Source organism: Plodia interpunctella, chromosome 9 (assembly GCF_027563975.2).
Source record: "Plodia interpunctella isolate USDA-ARS_2022_Savannah chromosome 9, ilPloInte3.2, whole genome shotgun sequence".
NCBI classification, from domain to species: Eukaryota; Metazoa; Arthropoda; class Insecta; order Lepidoptera; family Pyralidae; genus Plodia; species Plodia interpunctella.
Window position 1 is genome coordinate 2,042,402 of NC_071302.1, and position 26,348 is coordinate 2,068,749.

At 36.8% G+C, this 26,348-nt stretch overlaps 5 protein-coding genes, 2 long non-coding RNA genes and 1 pseudogene across 9 annotated transcripts; 4 read left to right on the forward strand and 4 right to left on the reverse strand.

Annotated features, from left to right (window-relative positions):
* The first annotated feature begins 323 nt into the window (after positions 1–323).
* LOC128672539 (valacyclovir hydrolase-like) lies at positions 324–2,437 on the forward strand. 2 transcript variants are annotated; one of them, XM_053749764.1, is made up of 5 exons: positions 324–432; positions 869–1,126; positions 1,501–1,654; positions 1,892–2,144; positions 2,330–2,437. In XM_053749764.1, the coding sequence occupies exons 1-5, from the start codon at positions 430–432 to the stop codon at positions 2,418–2,420; spliced, it is 759 nt and encodes a 252-aa protein (XP_053605739.1). In that variant the 5' UTR covers positions 324–429; the 3' UTR covers positions 2,421–2,437. The 2 variants fall into 2 exon arrangements, with proteins under 2 accessions (XP_053605739.1, XP_053605738.1); XM_053749763.2 differs by having other exon boundaries at positions 398–607.
* Positions 2,438–2,668: 231 nt separating this feature from the next.
* Positions 2,669–4,531, forward strand: LOC128672665 (valacyclovir hydrolase-like; annotated as a pseudogene).
* Positions 4,532–4,600: 69 nt separating this feature from the next.
* On the reverse strand, positions 4,601–6,412 carry LOC128672538 (uncharacterized). 2 transcript variants are annotated; one of them, XR_010369989.1, is made up of 3 exons: positions 6,095–6,412; positions 5,543–5,842; positions 4,601–5,435 (listed from the first exon to the last, which is right to left on the reverse strand). It is a non-coding gene; the product is annotated as an uncharacterized LOC128672538 (long non-coding RNA). The 2 variants fall into 2 exon arrangements; XR_010369988.1 differs by having other exon boundaries at positions 6,047–6,412.
* Positions 6,413–7,045: 633 nt separating this feature from the next.
* Positions 7,046–8,981, reverse strand: LOC128672212 (uncharacterized). Its single transcript, XR_010370003.1, has 2 exons — positions 8,415–8,981; positions 7,046–8,191 (listed from the first exon to the last, which is right to left on the reverse strand). It is a non-coding gene; the product is annotated as an uncharacterized LOC128672212 (long non-coding RNA).
* Positions 8,982–9,122: 141 nt separating this feature from the next.
* LOC128672214 (valacyclovir hydrolase-like) lies at positions 9,123–11,042 on the forward strand. Its single transcript, XM_064436175.1, has 4 exons — positions 9,123–9,140; positions 9,216–9,369; positions 10,222–10,474; positions 10,845–11,042. Exons 1-4 carry the CDS (start codon positions 9,123–9,125, stop codon positions 10,957–10,959), a joined length of 540 nt encoding a protein of 179 aa, XP_064292245.1. The 3' UTR covers positions 10,960–11,042.
* On the reverse strand, positions 10,965–18,374 carry wts (warts). Its single transcript, XM_053749190.2, has 5 exons — positions 18,092–18,374; positions 17,299–17,774; positions 14,045–16,160; positions 13,346–13,632; positions 10,965–12,980 (listed from the first exon to the last, which is right to left on the reverse strand). The coding sequence occupies exons 2-5, from the start codon at positions 17,548–17,550 to the stop codon at positions 12,555–12,557; spliced, it is 3,081 nt and encodes a 1,026-aa protein (XP_053605165.1). The 5' UTR covers positions 17,551–17,774; positions 18,092–18,374; the 3' UTR covers positions 10,965–12,554.
* Positions 18,375–18,895: 521 nt separating this feature from the next.
* prtp (pretaporter) lies at positions 18,896–23,483 on the forward strand. The gene is made up of 8 exons (XM_053749192.1): positions 18,896–19,263; positions 19,353–19,489; positions 19,963–20,081; positions 20,526–20,663; positions 20,909–21,064; positions 21,501–21,697; positions 22,023–22,149; positions 23,242–23,483. The coding sequence occupies exons 1-8, from the start codon at positions 19,103–19,105 to the stop codon at positions 23,425–23,427; spliced, it is 1,221 nt and encodes a 406-aa protein (XP_053605167.1). The 5' UTR covers positions 18,896–19,102; the 3' UTR covers positions 23,428–23,483.
* Positions 23,484–23,852: 369 nt separating this feature from the next.
* Positions 23,853–26,037, reverse strand: LOC128672213 (uncharacterized protein). Its single transcript, XM_053749195.2, has 3 exons — positions 25,416–26,037; positions 25,013–25,118; positions 23,853–24,391 (listed from the first exon to the last, which is right to left on the reverse strand). The coding sequence occupies exons 1-3, from the start codon at positions 25,684–25,686 to the stop codon at positions 24,262–24,264; spliced, it is 507 nt and encodes a 168-aa protein (XP_053605170.1). The 5' UTR covers positions 25,687–26,037; the 3' UTR covers positions 23,853–24,261.
* Positions 26,038–26,348: the final 311 nt, after the last annotated feature.

Genomic DNA, 26,348 nt, shown 5'->3' on the forward strand with positions numbered 1-26,348 from the left:
TATAATAATTGAACAACATCCCTTCGTGAAATAAATAAAAATAGTGATAGGTCCCGAACCTAGATACATTTCTTCTTTTTCAGAAACTGATATCCGACTTCCTGGATAGCTGTAACCAGATTATCCAGGCGGTTTGCCCTACGAAAGGCTTAGATTAGGGATAACTCCGATGAAACGTGGTTGTGAACTCAATTTTTTTGAGGTCACAATTTGAATTTTTACCTTAAAAATCGAATTCCTGCAAATAAATGGATGCCCTAGGATCACAGGATTAGATCTGTCTGCAGGAGGTAGTACCCATGTAATTTCAATGCCTGTAAACAAAACTCACTCTTGCTAAACTTTCAAAAATCCCGCCATGCCATATAATGCATGCATTAATTCATTTGTCAGATTTTGCATGAACGAAAGCGTGACGTCCGAAACGATATGGTAAGAGTTTGATAACTTTTATCTTTACTTTTTATTTACAAAAGCAGATTATTCTCGATATACTTGATTTCGACTGCCTACGATGTTATTGAAAAGTATTAGAACAGTGTTGACTAAAATAAATTATGGAAATAGTTTCATGTGCAAAGGGTTGTCAACATCAGCTGTTCCAAAGGTACGATTCGATACACTTTCTTTTAATTAACTGTACCAATAAACTAACCCAAAGCTGTAATCAATCAGTGTGAAATTCCGATGTTTAAGTTTTTAAGTAAGGTTATGTTTGGTAGGTTAGATAAAATAAAGTTTATATTATAATTTTTTTCAAACATGCTTACATTCTAGCTGAATTTGCTAATAAACCTTCCTATAACTAATACTTAGTTACAGTACTTAGTTACTACAAGTACCTATATAGGTAGAATTAACATTTTAGGAGGAGAAAATCAAAATAAGAGACTACAATATAAACTATTTAAAAGTTGGAAATGGTCCTCACAACGTCTTATGTCTGCCGGGAGCCCTGGGCACCATTTGGACCGACTTCCAGCCGCAAGTGGAGGGGTTTGACAGGGAGAAGTTCACACTGATCGTGTGGGACCCGCCCGGGTACGGTAAAAGTAGACCCCCAGATAAGAAGTTCAATGAAAACTTCTATGAGATCGATGCCGATTATGCAGCCGAGTTTATGAAGGTACTGCCGTATTTATTTTATTCCAGTTCTACAGATATCATAGAAAATTTTAACGTTATAGAAAATAGCTAACGCAAGGCATTTATGTTATATGATTTATAAAATAAATTGAGAACCTCTTTCTTTTTTTGATGTCGTTTAAATAAAGACTGTATCCATCATAAAGGCCGAATATGTGAAATGCTTAAATATACGTGCGCGTTTGTACGGAATTGTGGCTGGCTGCGTAAATAGACGCATGCGTTTTAATAGACAACATACGCCACCATGGAATTACCATTAAACTACTACGGTACTAAGGTACTCCGCAAATAATAAATCCATTGCTGCCTGCCACATATCTACATTGGCACTTGGCACGCTTTAATTTTTAGGAGCTACAAATACCGAAATACTCTTTGTTGGGTTGGAGCGATGGCGGCAACACCGGCATGATCCTCGCTGCCAAGCATCAGGCCGCGGTGCAGAAATTGGTCGTATGGGGCTCAAACTCTTTCATCTTGCCGAACGATCTAGATCTATGTAAAAGTAAGTTTCTATCACTAGGTACCTATTATTTTGTATTCTGATATCTACGACAGATTATGTACCAGTTTAAACGCCGGTAAGGTACACAATCGCCAAACTTAGGCGGATTCGATATACATTGCTGGTTTTTCATAAAATCTATCATACAAAGTAATGTTCGCTAATCGTCGGCATCTGTCTTAGTTTGGCAACAAAACGTTACCTCAAGAAAAATACCTGTAATATTGCCATTTTCAGGTGTAAAAGACGTAAGCAAGTGGTCAAAGAAAATGAGGGAGCCAATGGAACAGATATACGGTGACCACTTTCCACAGTATTGGGCGGATTGGACCGATGGCTTGATAATTCTTTACGAAGCAAAGGACGGGAACATCTGCTCCGACATACTCAAGGACATCAAGTGCCCAACACTTATTTTGTATGGAGAGAAGGACCCCATGGTAGATCCAGTCCACGCATCACATTTGCACACTCATATTCAGGGATCCAGGTAAAACATGCAGGTTAAAAACGAAGGTCCTCCACTCTTTAGCTTTTAGAACAAAAATTTAATAAACATTTAAAAAATAAAATGGTAACACAAAAGTATAACTACCTAGATTATTTTGCGATTTCCTAAAAGTACCTATTTTATTTATTTAATTAATTAATTGATATTTTATTATGATGTTTCAGGCTACACTTATATCCGGAAGGCAAGCACAACATTCATCTAAAATACGCCGCAGACTTCAACAAAAGAGTGCAAGAGTTTTTATTACAATAAATTTATTGTTGGGATTACTATGGAATTATTAATTCAATATAAATACCGTTTATTTCATAATTAACTATATACCTAACCTGAGTTAAAATCTGCTCTGAATTTTCTAATATTTTTTTAAACTGCCAGTCTCTGCGTCACGTACCTACCTACAATACAATCTTTGTTTTGGTGACGTGAAAAATACAATTTTAGTGTTAACTATCTTTGAACAGAGAGTAATTACATAAATATATATATATATATATATTATTGGTATGTTATTATCATTTGTCAGATTCGACATGCGAAAATGCGCACTGACTTAGAAGATACCGGGACGATAGCAAGACTTTACATACTTGATAACTTTACCTGTACTTACACATGTTTTATTTACATGACAGATTAATCTCGATTGAATGTATGAGTTTGAGAACCAAAAATGTTATTAAAAAGCATTAGAACAGTGTTTTTAAAAATAAATTACGGAAACGGTGTCATATGGTGTACGTCTTATGTCTGCCGGGAGCCCTGGGCACCATATGGACCGTCTTCCAGCCCCAAGTGAAAGGGTTTGACAGGGGGAAGTTCACGCTGGTCGAGTGCAGACAAAAGCAGATAAGAAATTCGATGAAAACTTCTACGAGACCGACGCTGACTATGCTGCTGAACTCATGAAGGTACCTTCCTAATTTTGTAATTTCATTGTAAACTGTATGACGTCATTTATGGATGGCTTTTACAACAAGGGAGCGAATGCTCATTCAATCTCCACTCTGGCTGTCAGTTTGGTGTGAATCAGACTTAAGAAAAAGCCAATTTAAATGTCGATCATAACCCGCTGTCTGGATGACATAAGCTGTAAAGACAAGTAGGATAGTGAACGCACGTCTAATGTATTGTTTTAGGCGCTAAGATTCCTGAGATACTCTGTTCTGGGCTGGAGCGACGGCGGTAGCACCAGCCTAATCCTCGCAGCTAGGTATCAGGCTGCGGTGCAGAAACTTGTCATTTGGGGCACCAACTCTTTTATCCTGCCAAACGAGATTGATTTATATAAAACTACTTATTTTATTAGTATTTTTCGTTAATTTTACCATTTTATTTAGGTAGTGGATTAAAAGAAAGACTTCCGCGCACAGACCATGCTGCACACTAGCCATCACATTTTTATCAATACGTCGACCGTCGACCCGTCGAAGGACCAAAAAAATTTGCAATGTCCGCACACTGGAACAGGTTCCAGTGTATAAACCCTAATAAACACTGGTTTATAACATCCACAAATTTTTATTACTAAGTAATATTTTGTGTCAACAATAAGCACAAAACCTTTTACAGTTTAGTAATGACCCCATGATCGACTTTTTCAGAGAAAAAGACGTAAACAAATGGTTAAAGAAAATGAGGGAGCCAATGGAGAAGGTTTACGGCGACAACTGTCAACATTACTGGACGGTTTGGCTCGAAGGTGATAGGTCTGTTCGAAGCCAAGGACGGGAACATTTGTTCCGAAATGCTTAAGGACATCAAGTACTAATTTTGTATGGAGAGAAAGATCATATGGTCGACCCAGTTCACGCTACGTATTTGCTTACACATATCCAAGATTCAAGGTAAATTAAATTGATTGGCGGAAAAAAACGAAAGATGGCGAAGAAAATTTACTTTTCAGTAATGTTTACTGATATATGTATAAATAAAATATATTATTAACCAGCCTGTACTGCATGGTGATTAAAGAAATTGAAAATAAACATCAGTCAATTAACAGAATGGGGAGACTTGTCCAGCAAAGGCCTGATGGCAACATAAAAATATTCGGTATTTCCAATAGATTTCGTGGAGGATATAAACACTACATAGTAAAAAATAAAGTCGCTTCCCGCTGTCTATCTTAGCTAAGCTTCTTAGATATTCAAAACTCAACTCGATTCAACGAATTTTGATGAGAGTTTTTTAAATAGATAGTGTGATTCCTGAGGAAGGTTTATGTGTATAATTTATTATGGTTTTACCCGTTTTACGGGGCGCTAGAATATTATAATTTACATACATTATTATGTTTCAGGCTACACCTAGCATCCATCAAGCATCCTAGCATCCAGAAGGCAAGCACAATGTACACTTAAAATACGCCGAAATTTCAACAAGAAAGTGCAAGAGTTTTTATTGCAATAAATGATGGGGACAAACCAAAATATAATAGTAAATTAACACATTTTCTTTTTATTTCCTTTTTATAAGCACATCTTATTCCGAAATAAAATAATTTACACTTAAGTGACTGAAGTTACTACATATGGATTAAGTATTTAATACTTTTCATGTAGTAATCAAAAGATGTTGAATTTCCATTATTTTCTTTCATATTTTTGTAATCTTTCAGCATCTCTCGGCTGCATCTGTCGACGTTCTCAGAATTTCACTATTCTGATAGCAAGACTGGATTGTGTTGACCTGGCTGTATTCCATGTAAATCTGACTTTCAGGTGGGAGACCACTCTCTCTTGCAGTGTTCAATATCTAGTGGCTCTTCTTTACAGTAAAATATAGCAGCTTCTTCAGGATGTTCTTTTTTATAGTACTGTACATCAACAGGAGTGAATTCTATTCTAGAATTTTTTTTATCATCATCTTCAAGCATAGGTTCTACTTTAATATCGGTATTCAAAGTCCTCCCAACATATGTTTGAACTTCTACATCAAAAGTTTTTTCATCAGATACAAATCTATTGCAAATGAAATGATTCTCCCATTTTTCAGGGTAAAATTCATCAGCTAAACATTCTTTGTCCAATTTTGAACCTACTTCAAACTCAACAGGAACAATTTTTATATCATTAATATTTAATTCCATTTCAATATTTTCTTTCTTTATTGCTACACTGGCACTGGTATCATCTTTATTTCCTGTACATTGAAAAGTTGGAGAAGCAGGTAATGGTGATATAATAGTCGCCAATACATGGTGTCCGGGCAATTTTCCACTAGGTAGTTCATTTGGTTTTAGCATAGATCTATTTCTTACATTACCTAAAAATATATAATATATTTTTTTTTTATAAATTGATAAAATGTAAAAATATTTTTGCCTAATTTAAAAAAAAAAATTGAGAGTAATCTCTGGACTGGATACTTACAAATGGTGGAATTATTTACAATGTGTGCATTTTTTTCAACATTTTCTCGAACCACCATTCTATGCTTAACAACAGGAGGGTGGCTTTCTCCAGAGTTTTCATTACATGCAGTTGCTGAAGAAGAAAAGGAAGAAATTGGCATGTATGATAATTTCAAACGTGCCCGGTGATCCCTGCTACGCTGTGTTGAACTTTTTGCAATTTTCTTTGGCTGTTCTCCTAGTCTTCTTAATATATCCTCACGTTTTTTCTGTCGATAAATTCGCATATATTCTGCTCTAGATTTACCCATATCTGCAACTAAAGAAGTAATTAAAGGTATGTACTCTGGGAATTAAAGTAATCAATATTTGAAGTAGAATTGACAATGTCAAAGTAATCATCTGCTAATCTTTCTTTTAATTAATTTGAGCAGATTTTAAAGAGCAGTGATGCTATTGTGGCTCAATTAATTAAAATATAGAATGTCCAACTTCAAAAAGTTTTTAAAATATAGGTACCTACCTAATGCGTACTTATTTCAAGATACAGACTATGGAGAGGAGCACAAACCGTAGTAAGTGGAGTCACTATCTCGTAGATAGAGGATTCTATCTTCATTCATTAACTTCAGCTGGCTTGATTAAACAATTTTTTATATTCCGCCGAGCTCACTCACTGTCTTGCGCCTACAGGAAACGGTGTGGTGTATTTCTGTGTGTAGACCATATTGATTAAACAACCAATTTACTTTTTAAAGAAGTGAATTAATGCTAAAAATACACATAGTCACATATATTATCGTAAATACCTGAAAATAAAATACTAACTAAAAAATATAAAAATAAGTGTACCTACAAGTGTAAAGTAAACAAAACAAACGTCATTGTCAAATTAGTATGCGAACCACAGAGTACTTTCTATTTAAGTGCGAACGAAACTGATTTTTCAGCCGGCCGTAGATAATCTGTAACCACCGAAATCGAGCTTTTAGCCTCGCTCTCAATTTCGGCCGCAAGCGAAACCGTCCTCTACTAAAACCCACAGACTGTCTGTGCTCAAACCATAGTGTAACGTTTTTATATGTATGACTTAACTATTGCATTATGAAGTTTAGTGTCTTTTAATTTATAATACATACTATCAGAAGTACAGGTTAAAAACAAAAGAATTTCTTACCAAAGTTAGTACTAGTACTAGAGTTTCGACGCGGCTGAAAATTTCAGCTATTTTCTGGCCGAAACCGCACCTAAGGCCGAAACTAGCAGAACTGAACTTTCGGTCGGTCATTAATAAAATGTAGGTACTCTGTCAACTCTGTGTTGGCTGTTATTGCCGTTAATTAATTTAATTCTAGTGTTTCCATGCCGATCGATAGGAATAGATAATCGATTGTTGAAAAATAAAAAAAAAAAAATATATATATATATATTGTTATATATGTCGACAAGCTAACTATCAATTAGGTATATATCTATAGTGCCCGATAGTTTAGATGATTTTCTACGCAACTATCTATCTATCTTAGTACTAGGTAATACCGTTAAAAAATAGGCAGAGAAAACTATAGACTTCTCTTTCTTGTATGAACGAAAGGAAAGATTCGTTTATAATTTTCTCTGTCAACGTATGGTCTGTATACATCAAGGAGAATATAAGTATACATACATTGGTATATAGGTACATACATTAAATTAAAATTTTGTCTGTTTATACCAAACTACAGAATAAATTGCCTTGTATTATAGTTACAGAATAAAATTTATAAAATACTAGGTAATTAACGTAGATTTAATATTTCAGGAGAAAATTAAAATAGGAGACTACAATAATAATTATTTGAAAGTTGGATATGGTCCTCACCATGTTTTATGTATGCCGAGAGGCCTGGGGACCATATGGACTGACTTTGAGCCGCAAGTAGAAGGGTTTGACAGGGACAAGTTAAAGATCCTCGAACTTTTTTTTTCAAAGATTAACCCCTAAAACTATAATGGGGGTGAAAGTTTGAATGAAATCATTTTTATTTCAAATTGACGCGGGCGAAGTCGCGGGTAAAAGCTGGTAGTATAAAAAAGGTAATGCAACAGTAATGGTAATAATAATAAACTATTTATATTGAAAATATGTACAAACAGTGGACCTAAATTTCAATTGCCTTTCTTTGGCTTTTTAATCTCAGTAAGAATGCCTGAGGCTGCAGTCTAATTAACTTAAGGGTTAAACAGGTCCTGTTGTGGTATAAGTTCAGGTGAAGGTTCTCTTTTGCAGGGAAGTTCTGGTTCTTTTTTACAATCAAACAAGAATTCAGGAGGTTCTTCTTTACAGTAGTGTTGATTTTCATGTACAAGTTTAATTTTAGAGTCCATTTCCTCATTTTCAAATATAGGTTCCTCTTTAACTTTAACATTTGAATTCCTCTCAACACATGTTTGAACTTCTACATTACATGTTCTTTCATCAGCAAACAACCTATTGCAAATAAAAATATTTTCCTGTTCAGGGTAAGATTCATCAACTAAACACTCTTTGTCCAATTTTGTAGATGCCTCAAATTCTACAGGAAGTACGCTTACATTATTAATGTCAAATTCTATTTTTATGTCTTTCATGATTGTTACGCTGGCACTGCTATTGCCTTGCTTTGTGTGACACATGGATTCATCAGATCTAGAACACAAAGAAATTATCAGAAATAAAATTCATGGAAAAGCATGTGAGACAAGCATTAAATGATAAATTAAATTATTTATAATCTTGAAAAATTCACAAAGTAAAAATAAAAGATGCATATTTCCTATGGGTATAAAGTTTTTGATTAATGTAGTTTACATTTATCACTAGAAGATCTACCTATAATAAAAAATAAACCTACTAATAAAAAAGTACTTACTTGACTAAAACTGGAATAGCCTTCTTTTTTTGAGAACGTGAATAAACCCGTATTGGTCGTGCAACAGTCATGTTTTCACAAGGAGTATTGATGGAGTCACTATGAGTGTTGATGGAATCTCTATGAGTACTGAGGGTAACACTATAAGTACTGAGGAAAGTTTTAGGTTTTCCGGGCAATTTTCTACTAGGGACGGCATAGCGTTTTAGCTTCGGTTTTATTAGTTTGGACGAATAATCACTGTCAAAGAAATGTTCAGCGCAAATTCTCATGAAGTTCGACGCTGGTTTTTTCATTTCAAGCACAGTTTCCCAAAGTTTTCGAACATCCTTGTTTTTAGGAAAATGGTGAAAACTTAATCCTGTTGCGCCGAGATTTTTACACCCTGGAACACTACAGTAAGTGTCCCCTTTTTTTCTTTTCGTGTCCATCTCTTGTTGGAATTCCCAAACTTTACAAGTAATTTATTGTCAAACTAACAAATTTATTATTTATAATATACCTATGTAGGTAGGTATAGGTAGGTACTTTTGAAAATAAACAGCTAGTTTTTCAGTGGGTTCTTCATCTTCAGCGATTACTTTTATTTAACCGATTTGACATTGTCGGACTTCATGTCGAATCTATATTTTTTTATAGACTTCACAAAACAAAGTACATACATCATAAAAGGTGATCCACTTATGAGTAAAAAACGATGGCTTAACGATGCTCACCCGTGGATTAGTGCATAAGATCGCAGAGACGTCGAAAATAGATTTCAAGTAATATTCCTAATTTAGTATTTATTTATAATATTAGGCACTACAAATCTCAAAATACTCTATGCTGGGATGGAGCGATGGCGGAACTACGAGCATGATCCACGCAGCAAAGTATCAGGTCGCAGTGCAAAAATTGGTTCTTTGGGGCACAAATTCCTTCATGCTGCCCCATGAAATAGAGTTATATAAAAGTAAATTTCAATCAAATAGGTACTTACTGCCAGAGTTGGGTTGGTTGTGGTGGTAATCAATTAGGTAGGTATATACATCCTATAATCCATCAAAAATAATCAAAGACAGAAAATATGATTAACGTCTGTCATGGTTTCATGAAGGTAATCGGAGTAGGTACCTACATTATACAACCGTCCTAGGGTGGTCATGGTCAATATGATAACTTTATCGCTTACGAGACAGGCAAAGCCACAGCTAATAGTCCCGAGCCATGTAACCCGTGTTTAACTTAGCTTTGCGGAGCGTACTTGAGGCAACGCTAAGCTAAACCAAGTACGCTCCGGATACACCTTTGTCCACTATCCAGCTACCACCTAACGATACCGGACAGGATCGCTTGTAAAGTATTTTTACTCGCTTGCAAAGTATTTTTACAAAATACTTATAATTTTTGTTAATTTTAGTCTGAGAGATCGTTGCATTCAACACGTGACAATAAAATCATGTCCGTCAAGCAAAACGTTGAGGAGTTCCCTCGTCGGGAGCCGATTTTGGGTGCACCCTCTGGTCATGCTTATCGTAATATTGTCATGGAAACTAAAGCTACGTGGACAATTTCCTACAAAGTTGAAATTATCGGACTAATGAAACTAAATAAAAGCTTGTAAAATAATCATCACAATCGAGGTAGTAGTACTAGTATTATTATTTCGATGCTCATGACATGACTAATGCCAAAAGCTATGTCGTATTACACGAACGATAACTTTTTATGTGATTACGAAATAATCCATGTACTTACTTTTTTTTGCCCATATCTCTGTTGTATCATGGTCGAGTAAAGCAAATCTTAAAATGACTATTTTCAGATGTAAAAGATGTAAACAAATGGTCAAATAAAATGAGGACCCCAATGGAACGGATATATGGCGATTATTTCCCTCAATATTGGTCGGCCCTGCTCGACGGCTTAATAGCTAAGTTCAAATCAAAAAACGGGAACATTTGCTCAGAAATGCTTAAGGATATCAGGTGTCCAACCCTGATTATGCACGAGGAGAAGGACCCTATGGTGGCTCCAGTTCATGCTACTTATTTCCACAAACATATTCAAGGATCCAGGTAAACAAATTCTTCGTTTCGACCTCTTAGCCCAGTTTATAACCATGGGCCCACCGCTACGCTCTTATATTTATCTTATTTTACATTCACAACTCGTATACTCATTGTACACAAATCGTTTTAAAACGTGAATCGCCTGTAATTTTGGCGCATAAACAAAGATGCACTAAGATGCACACAGCAGTCGGTCGTAGAAATACAAATAGTTAATTCTGCGTGTTATCTCTGGTGTTGTATACCGATAGTAAAATAAACATAGCCACGAAATAAATATTGAAAATCCATTGAGACACGGTTATGACTAAACGTTAGCAGAATAGAAACCTATTTATTCGCAATATTATTTATTATATTAAGTAGTTGTTTTCAGATTACAACTCTATCCGGAAGGCAAGCATAATATTCACTTAAAATATGCTGAAGATTTCAACAAAAAGAGTGCAAGAGTTTTTATTAAATTAGCAGGGAGAAACGAAGAAATGTAACAAAATTCCCATATTTTATTTTCATTTACTCCTTATAAGCATGTCTTATTTCAAAATAAAACAATTTACATTCAATAACACAATTAATGTTGCAGTGACTCCTTCCTGTACACGGCGAGGGCACGCCCCGCCTTACTGTATTCAAATCACACCATTTTGCTCGTGTTATTAAGTAGTTATTATTTCAACTACATCATTACGGATATTGTTAGTGAAAACAAATTACTAAGTTGTATGTTTATAAATAATATTAAAAATGACTGAAGATGAACGCTATGTGACATCCAAGTATAAATAATTTTAGAATATATCTAGAACTCAGTCGATAACTATGCTTCAACAAGTAATGAGAGTTTTTTTTTAATAAATATTTTATTGCACTCTCTGTGTTATGAATTGATTTAGTTTCTTGCAGGGATTAGACTACTCATACAAAAATGTATAAAACGTTTACGCTGAATATAAGGCACACGCGTTGAGCCGGCGAGTTTCGCTCGTTACTGCTGACTTCATAAATTACGGTATATTATAATATAAACAAACACACATTTGCGAACTATCTCGATAAATACATAAGAAAATATAATGACAATATCAAATCATTCGCTAATTCAATTAAGCTTGTTCTTATTTTATAAATAATTTCTCTAATTACAAAAATAGTATACATTGAACGGACGGCCGCGCCATAGCACCAGCGGCATTTCGTAACAGCTCAATCACACGACACTACTTAAAATACCTCTGAAAATTATATCAATTGGTCATAACTTTCCTGCCATTAGAAGAAATATGAGTATTTTTATATATGAAGACGAGATGGAGACACAGAAATATAGCAAATCCCGTTTTTTATGCATCAATAGACTGCTTGTTGGTGGATTAAACAACAATATGTCATTATATGGCAACACTTATTGCATTCAGACAATTTGCCAAATTTCTGTGCTACTTAACTTGATTATACATTTAAAGGCTTATTTCGCCTAACAGATATTTTAAGAAAACTTATAAAATGCAAGATATTTCGAGCAAGACATTTAAAATTTGAAAATGTGAAGTGTAAGTAAGCTACGAGCATCGTACAGCGCCCGTCATCCGTTACATATTAATTTACAATCGAATAAGAATACTCTTACAAATACATAACGATACAATATTACAGCATTATCACCGGGATTATTAACAATACGATTTTAATTATTTTTAAATATGTTACGTTACAAAACCTAATATTTTAATAGAGAGAGAGTTTAGGCACACACACTTTGTAAAGTTCTACGTTAGTGTCCAGTATCACTGTGACGATGCGGAGCCCCGGCGCCAGGTGAGAGGCAAAACTGTCTCGAGAATTATAAACATTAATTTTGTTCCCGAGTTGTAATAGCAATATTCCTGTGCTAAACAGACTGAATTTCAAAAATATTGTGAAGTTTTTGTGTGTATTACCAAACAGCAGCGTATATCTATTTAACTTTATACCAGCATATTATTAGCATATGTAGTATGAAAATCTTGTAAAAAATAAGCCAAATTTTTTTAGAATATTCTATGGTTCAAATTCTCAGAGACCTTTTTGTCTCGTTCCTCTGGCACTATACGTAAACAGCTCCGGGGTTATCGTTGTCGTCAAGATTGATCCTATTCGTGTTAGAGTATCCATCGTCAAAAAACCTTCGAAATGTGAATTCGAAGAAGCCATGGAAAGTCTTATTGTCGAGCAGTTCACTGTCAGATTTATTCGAATCTGTACTTCCAGAGTTCCGGAGTTTGTCCGGGTCAATCGGATCAAAATTAGATGTGTCCGTTGGGTATTCTATCCTTGGGATATATGGGGCCGTTTGTCTCCGGAGGCCCTTCTCGAAGTCGATGCTTTTGAGGAACGGATGGTTTTTTACTTCGCTGGCATGGTTTCCCAGCCTCGTGTCCTGCCCGGAGCAGAGTTTGAGGATGAGGTCCTTGCTTTCTCGGGATAAGTTGGCTGCGTCTGGGATGTGTAGAGTGCTCTCCCAGTTGATAACCTGTAAAAATCAATTAGTAAAATTTAAAAACAAATTCAAAATTCTTTATTCGATTTAGGATGATATACATCACTTATTGACGTCAAAAAATTAATTAAACTAAGTCTACTGCCGGCTTCCAAACCGCAAGTAAAGAAGCGGCGCAATAAACTTCACCGCAGCCTTTTCAAAGCCAAGGATGTCAATTAACAAATATAGGTCTTATAATTATTTTTTTTTATAAAAACAAATTTCAAAATATTAACAAAAATAGATAAGGAAAACTGGAAACTCGATAACTTTTTATAATGACTGCTGTTTATTGTATTTTTTAACACACTAGTTGTGTTTTCCGAACAAAAAAAAATATTAAAATGAAAAAAAACCTTGAGTTGCGTTTCGGCCGGCGTGGAGGCCAGGAAGGGCGGCGAGCCCACCAGCATCTCGTACAAGATGACGCCGACGGACCACCAGTCGCACAGCTGCGTGTAGCCGGTGCGCTGCAGCACCTCGGGCGCGATGTAGTTGGGCGTGCCCACCAGCGAGTGCGCCAGGCAGCGCTGGTGCTCGCGCTTGCGGCGTCGCTCCAGCGGCTTCAGCTGGTGACAGCGACACTCGCCCAGCGCGCCCCACTCGCCGTCCACCGGGTCCATGGAGTCCTGTCGTCCGTGGTCTGCGAACAGGTATCGTATACATTCAAAACCATTGGAACTGTCAAAAACAAAGACAACAATTTGCTCGCTCCTGAGCAAAGGAGTTCGATTTGCACGGGCCTTGTGATCGGCCATCTGTGATCGTGAACATGATCAAACTCTTGTTTTTACAACAAACAAATTAGGGCTGTCCAATGGGACAGCCTATTGTTACAGGACAGCTAATTTGTTCCCCTTTTGTAAAAGATGACACATCAATTGTGAAATTCAACATTTATGGAATCAACATTACTGGAATTCAGTGGAATCAACATTACTGGAATTCAGTGGAATCAATATTACTGGAATTCAACATAATAGTCCGGAAGGAAATTCTCTCCTATGAATCAATATTGACTAATATAGAATGACAAAATTCCATCTGTAACTTACCATTTCTCTGATAGTATTTGGAGTTGTGCGTCCACCGGAAGCCGGTGCACAGCCCGAAGTCCGTCAACTTGATGTGCCCGTCTCGGTCGATGAGGATGTTGTCAGGCTTGATGTCCCGGTGAATGAAGCCCATCTTATGGACGCTCTCCACCGCGCACGTCAACTCCGCGATGTAAAACCGCGCCAGATTCTCCTCAAAAATACCCAACTTTATCAGCAACGACATCAAATCACCCCCAGGGATATAATCCATGACGAAATACAAATTGTCCTTGTCCTGGAAGCTGTAATACAACTTGACGACCCACTCGTTGTCGGCCTCTGCCAAGATATCGCGCTCGGCCTTCACATGCGCCACCTGATTCCTCTTCAGAACGTCAGCTTTCCTCAGTGTCTTCATGGCATATAGATGACTAGTATCAATCTTCTTCACCAACGTCACTTCTCCGAACGCACCAATACCGATATGTTTAATCTTTGTGAACATTGATTTGTCCATTTTCGCCCTTTTCAGCCTAATGTAATTAGATTCTTTTTGAGAAAGCATCTTCCTCATTTGGCACTGTGCTTCTTCACTGAGACCTATCTTAGTCATCTCCTTTTCAAGCTGCATCCGTCGGAAAGTTCGTTGTTTGTATGACTTCAGTATATTTTCGACATGCTGCTCCATAAAGAATTTGAAAGCTTGAGGGGAGTAATTTCGAACCTTACAATCTCTTCTTTCATCTTCTTTCTCTTTGCTGATGTTCCTACGCTCAGGTATGGGCGATTGATGTCTAATTTTCTCTACAACCTTGGGCCTGCGTTCAGACGACCCATTGGAACTCTTGTCAGAGCCGGACGCGACACTGTCCTTCAGGAGATTGTTTGTACAATTTACAGAACATTTCATTTCTAGCCCTTGTGACGATTCTCCTTTCATGTCACAGTTATTTGAGAACTTTTTATGTAATGGTGAGTGGTGGGAGTTGACCGTAGTCGTGGTGTCGGTTTGGTTACCGTACGGTGGGGGCGGCATGGGATGCTTGCCGCGCTGGACCGCCAGCGCTTGCATCGTGATGGCGTAGCTCGGCGGCTCAGTGGTGGGGACGGTGGGCGTGGTGGCGATGATGATGGGGGGAGTGGACCCGGGCGACGACGGCTTGGGGGCCAGCGGGTAGCTGGGGGGCGTCTGCGCCTGCTTCTGCTGGATGGAGCTCGCGTACGACGGCGGCGGCGGCTGCGCGCCCGCGCCGGCCACCGCCGGCGGCGCCACCGGCGCGATCGCCGTCTGCAGTACCGGCTTTTGCACTTGTGTGCTCTTCACGGACTGCATGATGATGGGAGGCTGGACAGCTTGTCTCGCTGTCCACGCCTGGATGGGCGTGGGGCGAGTCATGCCGGACGCCGAGCCCGTTGACTGCGTCACGGTGATCGGGCTCGGAGATCCGGCGGACGTGCCTCCCGAATAGATGCCTGATGACGGACTCTTCCTGTAATCTTGAGATTGAGTCGGACTCTGCCGGTTTTGCATAGAGACCGAATAGGGTGGAGGCGGGGGGACACCGGAGAGAGGGTACGGTGGGGGGAGCTCCGCCCCGCCCGCACCCGAGGGGTAAATGCTCAAAGCTTGTATCTGTTGTGTGAGTTGCTGTTGCACTTGAGGTCCATTTTGAACGATCATTGGTTGTCGTTGCGGGGGAGTGGGGGCGCCGGCGGCCACGGGGCTGGTGCCGCGTGCGGGTGGGAGCGGGGGCGCGGGGGACATGCGCTTCATGAGCTGCTGCACGGAGGGCGGCACGGGCGGCGTGGAGGGACATCGCGGCGGCGGGGGCGGCGGCGGCTCAGAGAATCCCGACGGCGAGTACTGCCGACTCAACTTCTCATGAGGTAAGGCAGGGGCGTCCGGTTGCCTGGGACTATCAGATCTAGAGCTGCCTGCACCGGAATCGAGTGCTGGACTACCTCTGTGTAAATTGATTTCCCTTTCGAGGCTCGGCTTTCTTATGAGTTTTGTACTGAGGCTGCTAAGATTACCAGTTTTCAGAACTCCATTTATTGTTTCCTGCTGCTTCAGATAATCTAGTGCCGCATCAAAGCGACCACCCGTCGATTTTAGTGCTTTTAGTGCTAAATCCTGGAGAGATATAAAAAATATTTAATATTAAATAAAAGGAGCATATATATATATATATATATATATATATATATATATATATATATATATATATATATATATATATATATATATATATATATATATATATTTTAAAGCTTACATCACACATCCACACCTGATAGATAGATTTTGGGATATTCCTCTCAGAATATTTATTTGAATAACACTGATTCCTATTTTGTTGATAGTACCAAGTAAAAGTATTGTTGGGTGCTATATTTAATTTAGAAATGTGTAACAAAACTCACCATGTATGTATTAGTAAGTAAAAAATAATGATCATTTGCTCAACAGGCACCAAAAATGGGACACACATCTTGAAATATATGTCAAAATTAAGAAAATGATCAAAACTCAGCTATCTAGTCCTTGGAGGATATAGGTATTTTCAAAATAGGCATATTTAAGGATTTGTTGACCAACAACTGATCTAGGATATTGCCAACTTTTGTGTGCACACTAATGCAAGAAAAAAGAGTTCAGAAATAACAAAAATAAAAGTTTTGTCATTTCTGAACTGACTCTTTCGGCACATTTGATTTTTCCGAGGAAGCACAATTAAATCATGGGTCCAAGTGGATAATATTTTATTAATTTTTCATACAGACGGGCTACAGGGCCCCTGTAGCCTGGAGGACCCGTATCATTGATATGGGTGAAATGCTGTATTAAGGGATACATGGCCCTGGCGGCTGATATTTAACAATTTTCCCAAAAAGGGCTGATGTCAGGAGGATGGCCAGTTATAAAATCCAACCAAATCTTCAACAGGGCTTTTAGGTTTATTTATTAATGAGCTTTGACACAGAGATAACAAATAAATTCCAGATTACATTCTACAAGTTTCATTCAAATTCACCCAACAGTTTGCATGAAAGAGTAACATAAGTGAACACCAACCAATGCAATAATAATTTGGATATTGGTATCATGTCTATGATATTGGAAGCCACAAACAAAAAAATTGATGACGTTGAATGGTTAATTCTACTCTATTTTTATTTTTCATAAATCCAAACAGTAAATCTAATAGAAACAGTGATTATTCCTAATGATTTTCTAAAGATCTATTAATTAGTAAACATTCAATACATACCTCATCAATTCCTAGAGCAATGAGTTGATTGAGAGATGGCAGCAAATTCAAATCCTTATCTAAGCCATTTCCTGATGAAGAACTGAAGCCTGAACTAACGCCAGAGCTGACAGTGCTTGCCGCAGACGAACCAGGGGGGTCCGAGTTGCCAATGTTAGCAAATGGGAGGAGGGAGTTACGGATTTCGGCGAGCGCCTTCTGGTGGTACCCTGAGCGCGTGGTACCCGTCTTGCCGGGCGCCGGCGGGTTCATGGCGCCCGCGCCCGAGCGCCTCACCTCTTACCCGACCCCTCCCATCACATGAGTACACTGCACCATCTACACATAACTCTTGAACTTGATTGCATTTATTCACTGTCACACACTATTCAGATTGCAACTGTTTAAATTTCAATGTTTGAATGGCAGGTATTTTTTCTTCCAATATTACTTGTCACTTTTATTTATGCTCATGACCATATGATTCTTTGATGACACTGAAATAAAACAAAATTATTCCATAGACTTTGAAAAACATGTAGAGGCAGAAATAAGAACAAAATACAAATTCAGTTTTTTACTCATACAAATTACTAAATAACACTGATGTCATTAATGTATTGGCAAATTAGCACCAAGTCGTATTTTCACAACATATAATTCTAGTTTAGGCTGACAATCTAAACAAACGAAAAGAATGTACAACACGATTCTATCGTGACATAGAACTGTGGAATGCCAAAATTAGAGATGGCTTTGTTTCCTACACCGAACCAAATAATAGAAATATTGAGTATCAGATAAATTTAGTTACCTTTTAAATCTTATTTGTTGCAATCTCAATCAGAATTACAGACGTCATAATCCCGTAAAATATAAATGATAGTCTGGAGCTCTCACATTACCGATGACATCTTTCTTATACACCACAACTTATGATCAAGGAATTGATATTCACTTATATAACATGCAATTGGGAAGTTAAATAAACAATGTCTAAATGTTACAATATAAAACCAGTCACGAAAACAAAGAACTCTGAAACACAGACATGCAAGTTGGCAAACCATACAAAGCGACCATTTTGAAGAATTACCATTTTTTAAAGTTCAGAAATAAACCTTGAACGATAAAAATATTATTTTCAAGTTAAAAATATTGAATCTCGGGCAAAAAACAATTTTATAGTACTAATATAAAATGTGAGAAAATGTTTTATAATTTAAAATATCAAACTTATATTAATTTATTTGTATTTCAATTGAATAAAAAAAGATATTTTTATGTGGTAGAATTTCTAAACGACAAGAATGTGGCGTCCATAGAGAAGATTTATTTTATTTTCCTATAAACAAGGCCATGAACAGGGTTTGAAAAAGTTTTATAAATAATCGTTTGGTGGACATTTAGTATAAAACGGCCGTATAGGTATAGATAGGTAAAGTACCAAACAATTCTATGTCAATATAAAATTTTAAAATGAAGTTAATATACCATGGAATTAGTAGCTGCATGGAATTAGTCGAAGTACTTATTAAATCCATGAGTACATAGCTGTTCTAGTATAAAAAAAAACAAATACTCACAAAAAAAAAACCTAATGGCTTGTCTATACCTACCTCAAATGTCAAAAGAATCAATCAATCGATGAAACGAATCAATCAATCATTTGCATTTTATTTTGTTTTGATTAAGTATAAAATTGAAAGAAACCCAAGAAATACTACATTTATCAACTATTTTACATAATAAAAAATATGTACTGAAGAAATATATGAACAATATAAGAATACAGTGTAATTTTAATCCCTAATCAGCTCTAATAATGCGCAACAAAGTCTTGAACAAATTGGCACCGATATGTTTTCTATTTTTACCGTATTTTGTAGCACCAGAAGAAAATAAAGTTTACGAATATGACTCTAATAACTTTAAACAACGAATTGAAGAAATGGATGGAAATTTCATATTATTCTACGCTCCATGGTAAAGTTGCATGTGTTTTGTTTACGAGATATTAATTTAAGGAAATGTCATGTTTAAAAATGTATTTATTTGGACATAAACATTTCAAGGTGTAGTCACTGTACATCATTCTACCCAATATGGCAAGAGTTGGCTGAACTAGTGAATTCGAAAGGCTCAAAATTTGCAATTGCCCAAGTGGATTGTACAATGCATCCCAAATTATGCAATGATAATGATATTACAGGTATGTTTAATTCTTATGTTTATTTCCGTACAGTAAATCACTGACAAAGAGAAATGTGTACATAAAATCTATCAAGATTTTATCATAATACTTTATTTATTGTGTTTTTAGCATAATATGAAAAAACTCATTAGATATAACCCTTCTATCCTGGAGATAATAAAAACAATTGAACAACAATAGGATCACATCAGACTTTACTATTTAAAATGATTTATTACTAGCTTTGCCCATGTACATTTCCCACAGGAACATTAATTTTTCTGAGATGAAAGGTGCCCTATATCCTTCTCCATACTTCAAACTTCATATATGCAAAATTTTGAAGAGGATTGGTTAAGCATATAAAATGTGAAGTGCTAACATACAAATTACTTTCACATTTCTAATTAGTCTAGTATTAGGACACAGTACTCTTCACACACAATCCCCTTTTCTGGACCATAAAGTATAAAACCAATTATGCATTTTAGGTTACCCAACCTTGCTGTATTTCCACAAAAACACATTTACACCAGTGGAATTCCAGGGAACGAGGGATCTGCCATCATTGACCCTGTTCCTTAGTGATGTGTTTACTTTGAAGTTAGAGGTATGTTTTGTAAACTAGAATCAAGCTCTTAATAGTTGATCTCCCTTTGTACATTATGGAGTTGTAATGTTAAAGTTTAAGCATTTATTCAGAAATTAGTCCTTCCAGATAAATTAAAACCATAAATTATATTGAGCAAACCATTGGCACATTAGGCCAGAACAATAGGTATACAGATTCTGGAGAGGTGTGATGGCACAAAGATAAAACTGTCTATAGTGTTAGTAGAGAGTCTGAAATGGTTCTCCAACAATTGCTTCATTTATTCGGCGACAGAATAGAGGGGGCCATTCTGTCGGCGAATCATTCGTAGATGAATTCAAATGCCCGATGTCGAAAAATTCTGTTGACTAAATGTTTGTAGATGAAGCAATTCTCGCAGAACTGTTTCAGACTTAGTAGATGACTGGTTAACATCTCTTAATGATATTTTTATTATTTCAGGAAATTAAGAAAAAAGATCAGAATGAAATCAAGATTTACAGTGGCATGGCACACCTCAATGATCAGAACATTGAGAAGTTTGTGTCAAAAGGACAACATTTTATCATGTTTTATGCGCCTTGGTGCCAGGCATCTCAGGTCAATATTGATTTTTTTTATTATGTTATTGCTAGTCCAGTCAACAGCATATCAAGTTACCCTGTATGAACCTCTATGGCGCGGTAATAGTGGCGAATATTCAATGAATATGGGTAGGTAGATGTGCTGTTGACTGTACATCGCTATTTATTAAGTAGTGATTATAATATTGTGCATAGTAACTGGAACACATTGATATTGGTAACCACCCTTTTTTTTTTTTAATGTATTAAAACAAATCGCAGAAATTAGCCCCCCTATGGGCTGAGTTGGCAGTGCAGTACTCCCACAATGAGTACATACAGATAGGAAAAGTGAATTGCATGGAGAATGACATGACTTGCAAGAACTTTGACATCAAGCAGTATCCGCATCTCCTGTGGATCGCCAATGGGAGAATTGTAAGTGCCATGACTTTTATTTTTACAAGCTTTTATTTAGTTTCACCTGTTTGTTTGTTTTTATTGTTGATTACATCAATTCCTGCAACTTAAATTTCACCTACTTGTCCTACACAGTCGAATCTCTCAAATCGCTTCAGTTTCCATGACAATGAAGCATTAGCGGCATGACCTGATGGTGTACCCAGGTTTGGCTCCCAATGGGGAACTCCACAATGGTTTACAGCACGAACATGCTTTTTTGTTACGCGTCGAATGCAATGAGATCTCTATGACGACAATAAAAGCCTGGCAGCCAGCCTAACGTAATTTTTGTAAAAAAATTGCAGTATTGTTAGTAGGTGTTACAATTTTTTTAATCTTTACGCCAGTGCAACTAATCTTGCATTTTTTATGTGCACGAGCTATAAAGTTTAATGGTTCACATATTTAACAGATGGGTGTAGCCAACATGGAGCACAAAAATGTTGAAGATTTGAAGGCATATGTGCAGAAAATGTTGTTAGCCGAAAATCACGACCCGGAAAAGTTTATGAAGAAAAAAAAAGCACTTCCAGTTGCCAGGATTTCTGAGGAGACATTTGAAACATTTATTGAAAAGGACTTGGTGTTTATCAATTATTTTGCTCCCTGGTAAGCGCCAGACACTGACCGAAATATAGAAAGGGCCCGGTGTAGATCTATTTGTGCACAGCTACAATGAATTCAGCACAGACTCACTTAAAGTGGCGGGGCTTATTTCGTTTTCTGTCCGGAATGGGGCGGAGCCATGGCGGAACCGCTTCCCCGCTCCGTCTGCCTCAGCCCCACGTATCGTCACACAGCTTTTGTTAGATAAATAGCAATAAGGCGTCTTCTCTTTGTTTTTCTCGTGGTACCCAACAAATATCTAACATACATACTTTTTGTAAATTATTTGACTATTAATTTTTAAGGCAAGATAATCATTATTTGTCAGGTGTGCACATTGCATGCAGTTGAATCCTCTATGGCTGAAGCTCGGCGAGAGATTTCAAAATGAGACTCGGGTGCTCATCGCCGATGTCGACTGTGTGCGATCCAAACCTATATGCGACACTGAAAAGGTACATATATTAGGTCCTTACATATGAAATTGGCGTTTTGTTGTATTGGCCACTATAATCACAAATTTCTCCTCTTTGGTTAGGAATTCCAAATTCAAATTTATACAGCTATTTACACATGTATTTGTGTTTCGCGCAAACCGACAAACGCGTGCGACTGCTGCGTTACATTACTTAACCGGTACAATAATGAAATCATTACTTGTGATGAAAACTGGATTCTCTATGATAATCGGAAACGCTCATCGCAATGGCTGGATCCTGGCCAGCCAGCCAAATCCTGCCCCAAGCGAAAATTGACCCAAAAAAAGTTACCTTGTAAGCGTTTGGTGGACTCGTTCATTACTGTTTTCTCAAATCTGGCCAGACGATTACGGCAGACGTCTATTGTCAGCAATTCCAAACTGTGATGGAAAAGCTAGCTGCTAAACAACCGAGGCTGGTCAATCGCTCCATGCCACTGCTGCTTCACGACGCTAGACCACACACTGCACAACAGACAGCTACCAAATTAGAGGAGTTTCAATTGGAATGTCTAAGACATCCACCGTTCTCCCTGGACCTTGCTCCAACAGATTACCATTTTTTTCGAAATTTGGATAACTTCTTCTAAGGGAAAAAATTCAACTCCGATAGGGCAGTCCAAACCGCCTTCAAAGATTTTATTGATTCCCGTCTGAATGGTTTTTTTTAGTAAAGGGATCAATGAACTTCCTATGAGATGGCAAAAGTGCATAGATAATAATGGTTCTTACGTTGATTAAATATATTATATTAAAAAATATTCGACATTTTGTTCCTCCTACACCAAACGCCAATTTCATATGTAATTGGCGTTTGGTGTAGGTGGCGTATTCCATCCATTTCTTCAATCTAATACTAACATATGAAGGCTCTTTTTTATCCTTTGAAGTTGATTAAGAAAAATTAGGTTATGTTGGCCATGTTTGTTTTTTCTATATTCATACCAAATTTTATCAAATTAAATAGTCTTCCCAATCTAATATCCGGGAGGGCTCCCTAGAGAAACATCACTCTGGAATCAATGTTTTAGTTCCATTAGGCCTTAAGAATTCAAAATGTTTATTTCAGATAAATAGTCTACCTACGCTAATCCTTTACAAACATAAGAAAATCATCCAAGTAGAACATGGTGGGAGACCTCTGGAGAGCCTCATCTCACTCGTCAACGAGCAACTGGAGGGAACCAGCAGTCCTGACACTGCGGCCGATGTATCTTCGGAGGAACAATCAACACCAGCCAAAGATGAATTATAAACGACGTAATATTTATAGGTAGAAAAATAAATAAATTGTAATATACGTATAAAAAATCTTTTTTTAATAATATTTCCTTTAGTTCTTAGTTCAATATTTTTCTATTTATTCTCTTGTAAATCACCGGCAACCCTCTAAGTTCATTCTCAAGAGATTTCATAATTTGTTAGGTTTTTCATATTTAATTTTCAATTTCAATATTAATTACATCTCACTCAATGCCCATCATGTTTTTCCCCCTCAGGGTGACAATGACAACTTCCTAAAAAGACAACTTCCGAAATCGACAATTTCTGAGAACTTATTAAATTTCAGATATGTTATTTCCATATGATACTTAAAACATCTACTAAAATTAATTCTAAATATTACGGAAGTTTAAAATGATAAAACAGTTTCTTTTGTTTTATTTATTTCAGCATATTCAAGAATCAAGGAATAGTAAACATATTTTTAAACCTAAAAACCCGAAAAAAGGAGAACTTATTAAATTTCAGATATGTTATTTCCATATGATACTTAAAACATCTACTAAATCTAAATATTACGGAAGTTTAAAATGATAAAACAGTTTCTTTTGTTTTATTTATTTCAGCATATTCAAGAATCAAGGAATAGTAAACATATTTTTAAACCTAAAAACCCGAAAAAAGGATGTATCTGCCATTTATGTAGTCCAATGGGACCAATATTTCCAAATGTGTAATCATAATGTAGGCCTACCTTTGTAATGTTAAATATGCATTTGCTCCTCCCAACTTGCTTTACAGCAATTTATGAAATGCAAAAAAATATTAGCAAATATGCTATAACAGCAATATAAATATCTACTATCTATAAAAATTTATGAATAGTGCTGGCTTGGAAGAATTCCCCATCAGCCCTAGTGGCTTGTTTGTTTATCTGCTTGTGGCGATCTCGCGACACAATCTCTTCTAAAACTTCTCCATCTCCTTTTATTAACCTGAAAACAAGAGGCAACTGAGAGATAGCCAATATATATACTTAAATATAAATAGATAATATAATATACTTTTCCCTATAATAATATTTTATGAATTTCACTTGGATGTACCTAAAATCATTTATTCGGAAATTAAACCTTCACAGGCACTTTTCCATAGAATATTATAAATTAAATAATATTTATGGAAGCAGCATGACTATACTAAGATTAGCCAGTCATGCTTTTACACACTCTCATCACATTTAGCATTCTCTCTCTCTCTCTCTCTCTTGTGTGTTCCAAGTTCCATTCTCTGCAGGATTAGGTACTTTACACAAAGACAGCTGCAAATGTTTAGGAAATCCACACAACAGTAATAGACATCAAATCAACATCATGAGGAAATCTGCACACTGGTTGATTATATTAACTTGTGTGTGAAATGGAGAAGGCAATGGCAAACCACTCCATTACTAATGCCAAGAAAGTTGTTATGTGTGTTTAATTCCACTTAATGACCACGACCCTCACGCCATGAGGAATACGACTATGAAGAAGAAACAGCAGCAAAAATAAGTTTTTCAAAGCAAGCCAATGATTGCATAGTATAAATACAACGAGTAAGAAAGATAGGATAACCTGTATCGTCCAGTGTCCTCATCCAAAACCCTCCGGACAACACTCTGTTTTTGCTCCCATTCTTCTTTGGTCATTGGTGCCATGGCTTTGGATTTTTCCATTAGTTCTGAAATGTTTAGTTTTAAAATTTAAACCTAAATTAAAGCTTTCATATTAAAACTGCAATGATTGTTGATGTTTTGCATAGATATCACGAAATGGGGCAGGCTTATTTCATTTTCAATGAATCCATTGTGCAACGGACTAGATGTTGGGGAACGGGAGATGGTGGCGCACGCATCTGTCTTCTGTGTATTTTCACACTACTTTTGTAAGAGAATTAAGAACAATAGGACACTTTCATTTTGTTTCATGGTACTTACTAGCAAATGCAAAAAGTAAATAATGAGCTGTATGTACATGCCTATAGGTATATCAGCCGGTGCGTCTTCTAGCTTCTTGTGTTCATCGCGGCTTAGACTGGAACTCTTACTTCTATGTTTCTTTTTCAACTTTTTCCGTTCCTCCTTCAGTTTTTTCTTCAACACCTTCTCAGTTTTCTTCTGTTCTTTTTTCAATTTCTTCTTCAACTTGCGGAGTTTTTTCTTTTCCCGGGAAGAATCTGAACTACTACTGGAGCTAGAATCATTGTTGCTAGAACTCCGCCGTCGCTTTTTAGACTTTTCCTTGCCCATTATTGCATTTGGATTTTTGGTTCATTCTCTATTTCTTTAAGTAAAATCAGGTTTTTACAATCAAAAAGAAAGCTCCCCAGGCATTGAAGAAAACAAAACGACCGCTCGCTTTACAGAACCGTCCGCATACGCATATAATATGATAGATAACCGTCCATCCGTGTGAGTGATGTGATGTGTGAAATGAAAAAAAAATGCTATATTCTGCACGCACGTCATTGTCACATTTTGTCAGTCAGTCATTGTGTATTGTTTTTACTTTTTTCTTAAATTTTTACCTGACTGCAAAGGAAGGGTAATACATTCACTCATCACTGATATCTATTTCAACACAATTATTTGTAATGCCAATAGTGCATCAACAGCTTAGCCACCGCCGACGAGAGTTCTTGAGATCAAAAAGTTCTTTGGAGTCTCTTACCTATAACTTCATGATAGAAAAGTGGACCCTGGATCCCAAATATCGGAAATGAATACTGGTTTTAGTATTTCCTATAGATTTCTGTTTCCTTCTTTTTCTTCCCCACTTCGCACAGTCTTCGGGATGCAGGTCGGGAACAGTTTTTTCTATTCCATGATCTGACCAAAATATATTACATACCTACTCTGTAATCTGACCTTGATCCAACTGCTAAGAGAGAGACGATACCACGGTCTACTAG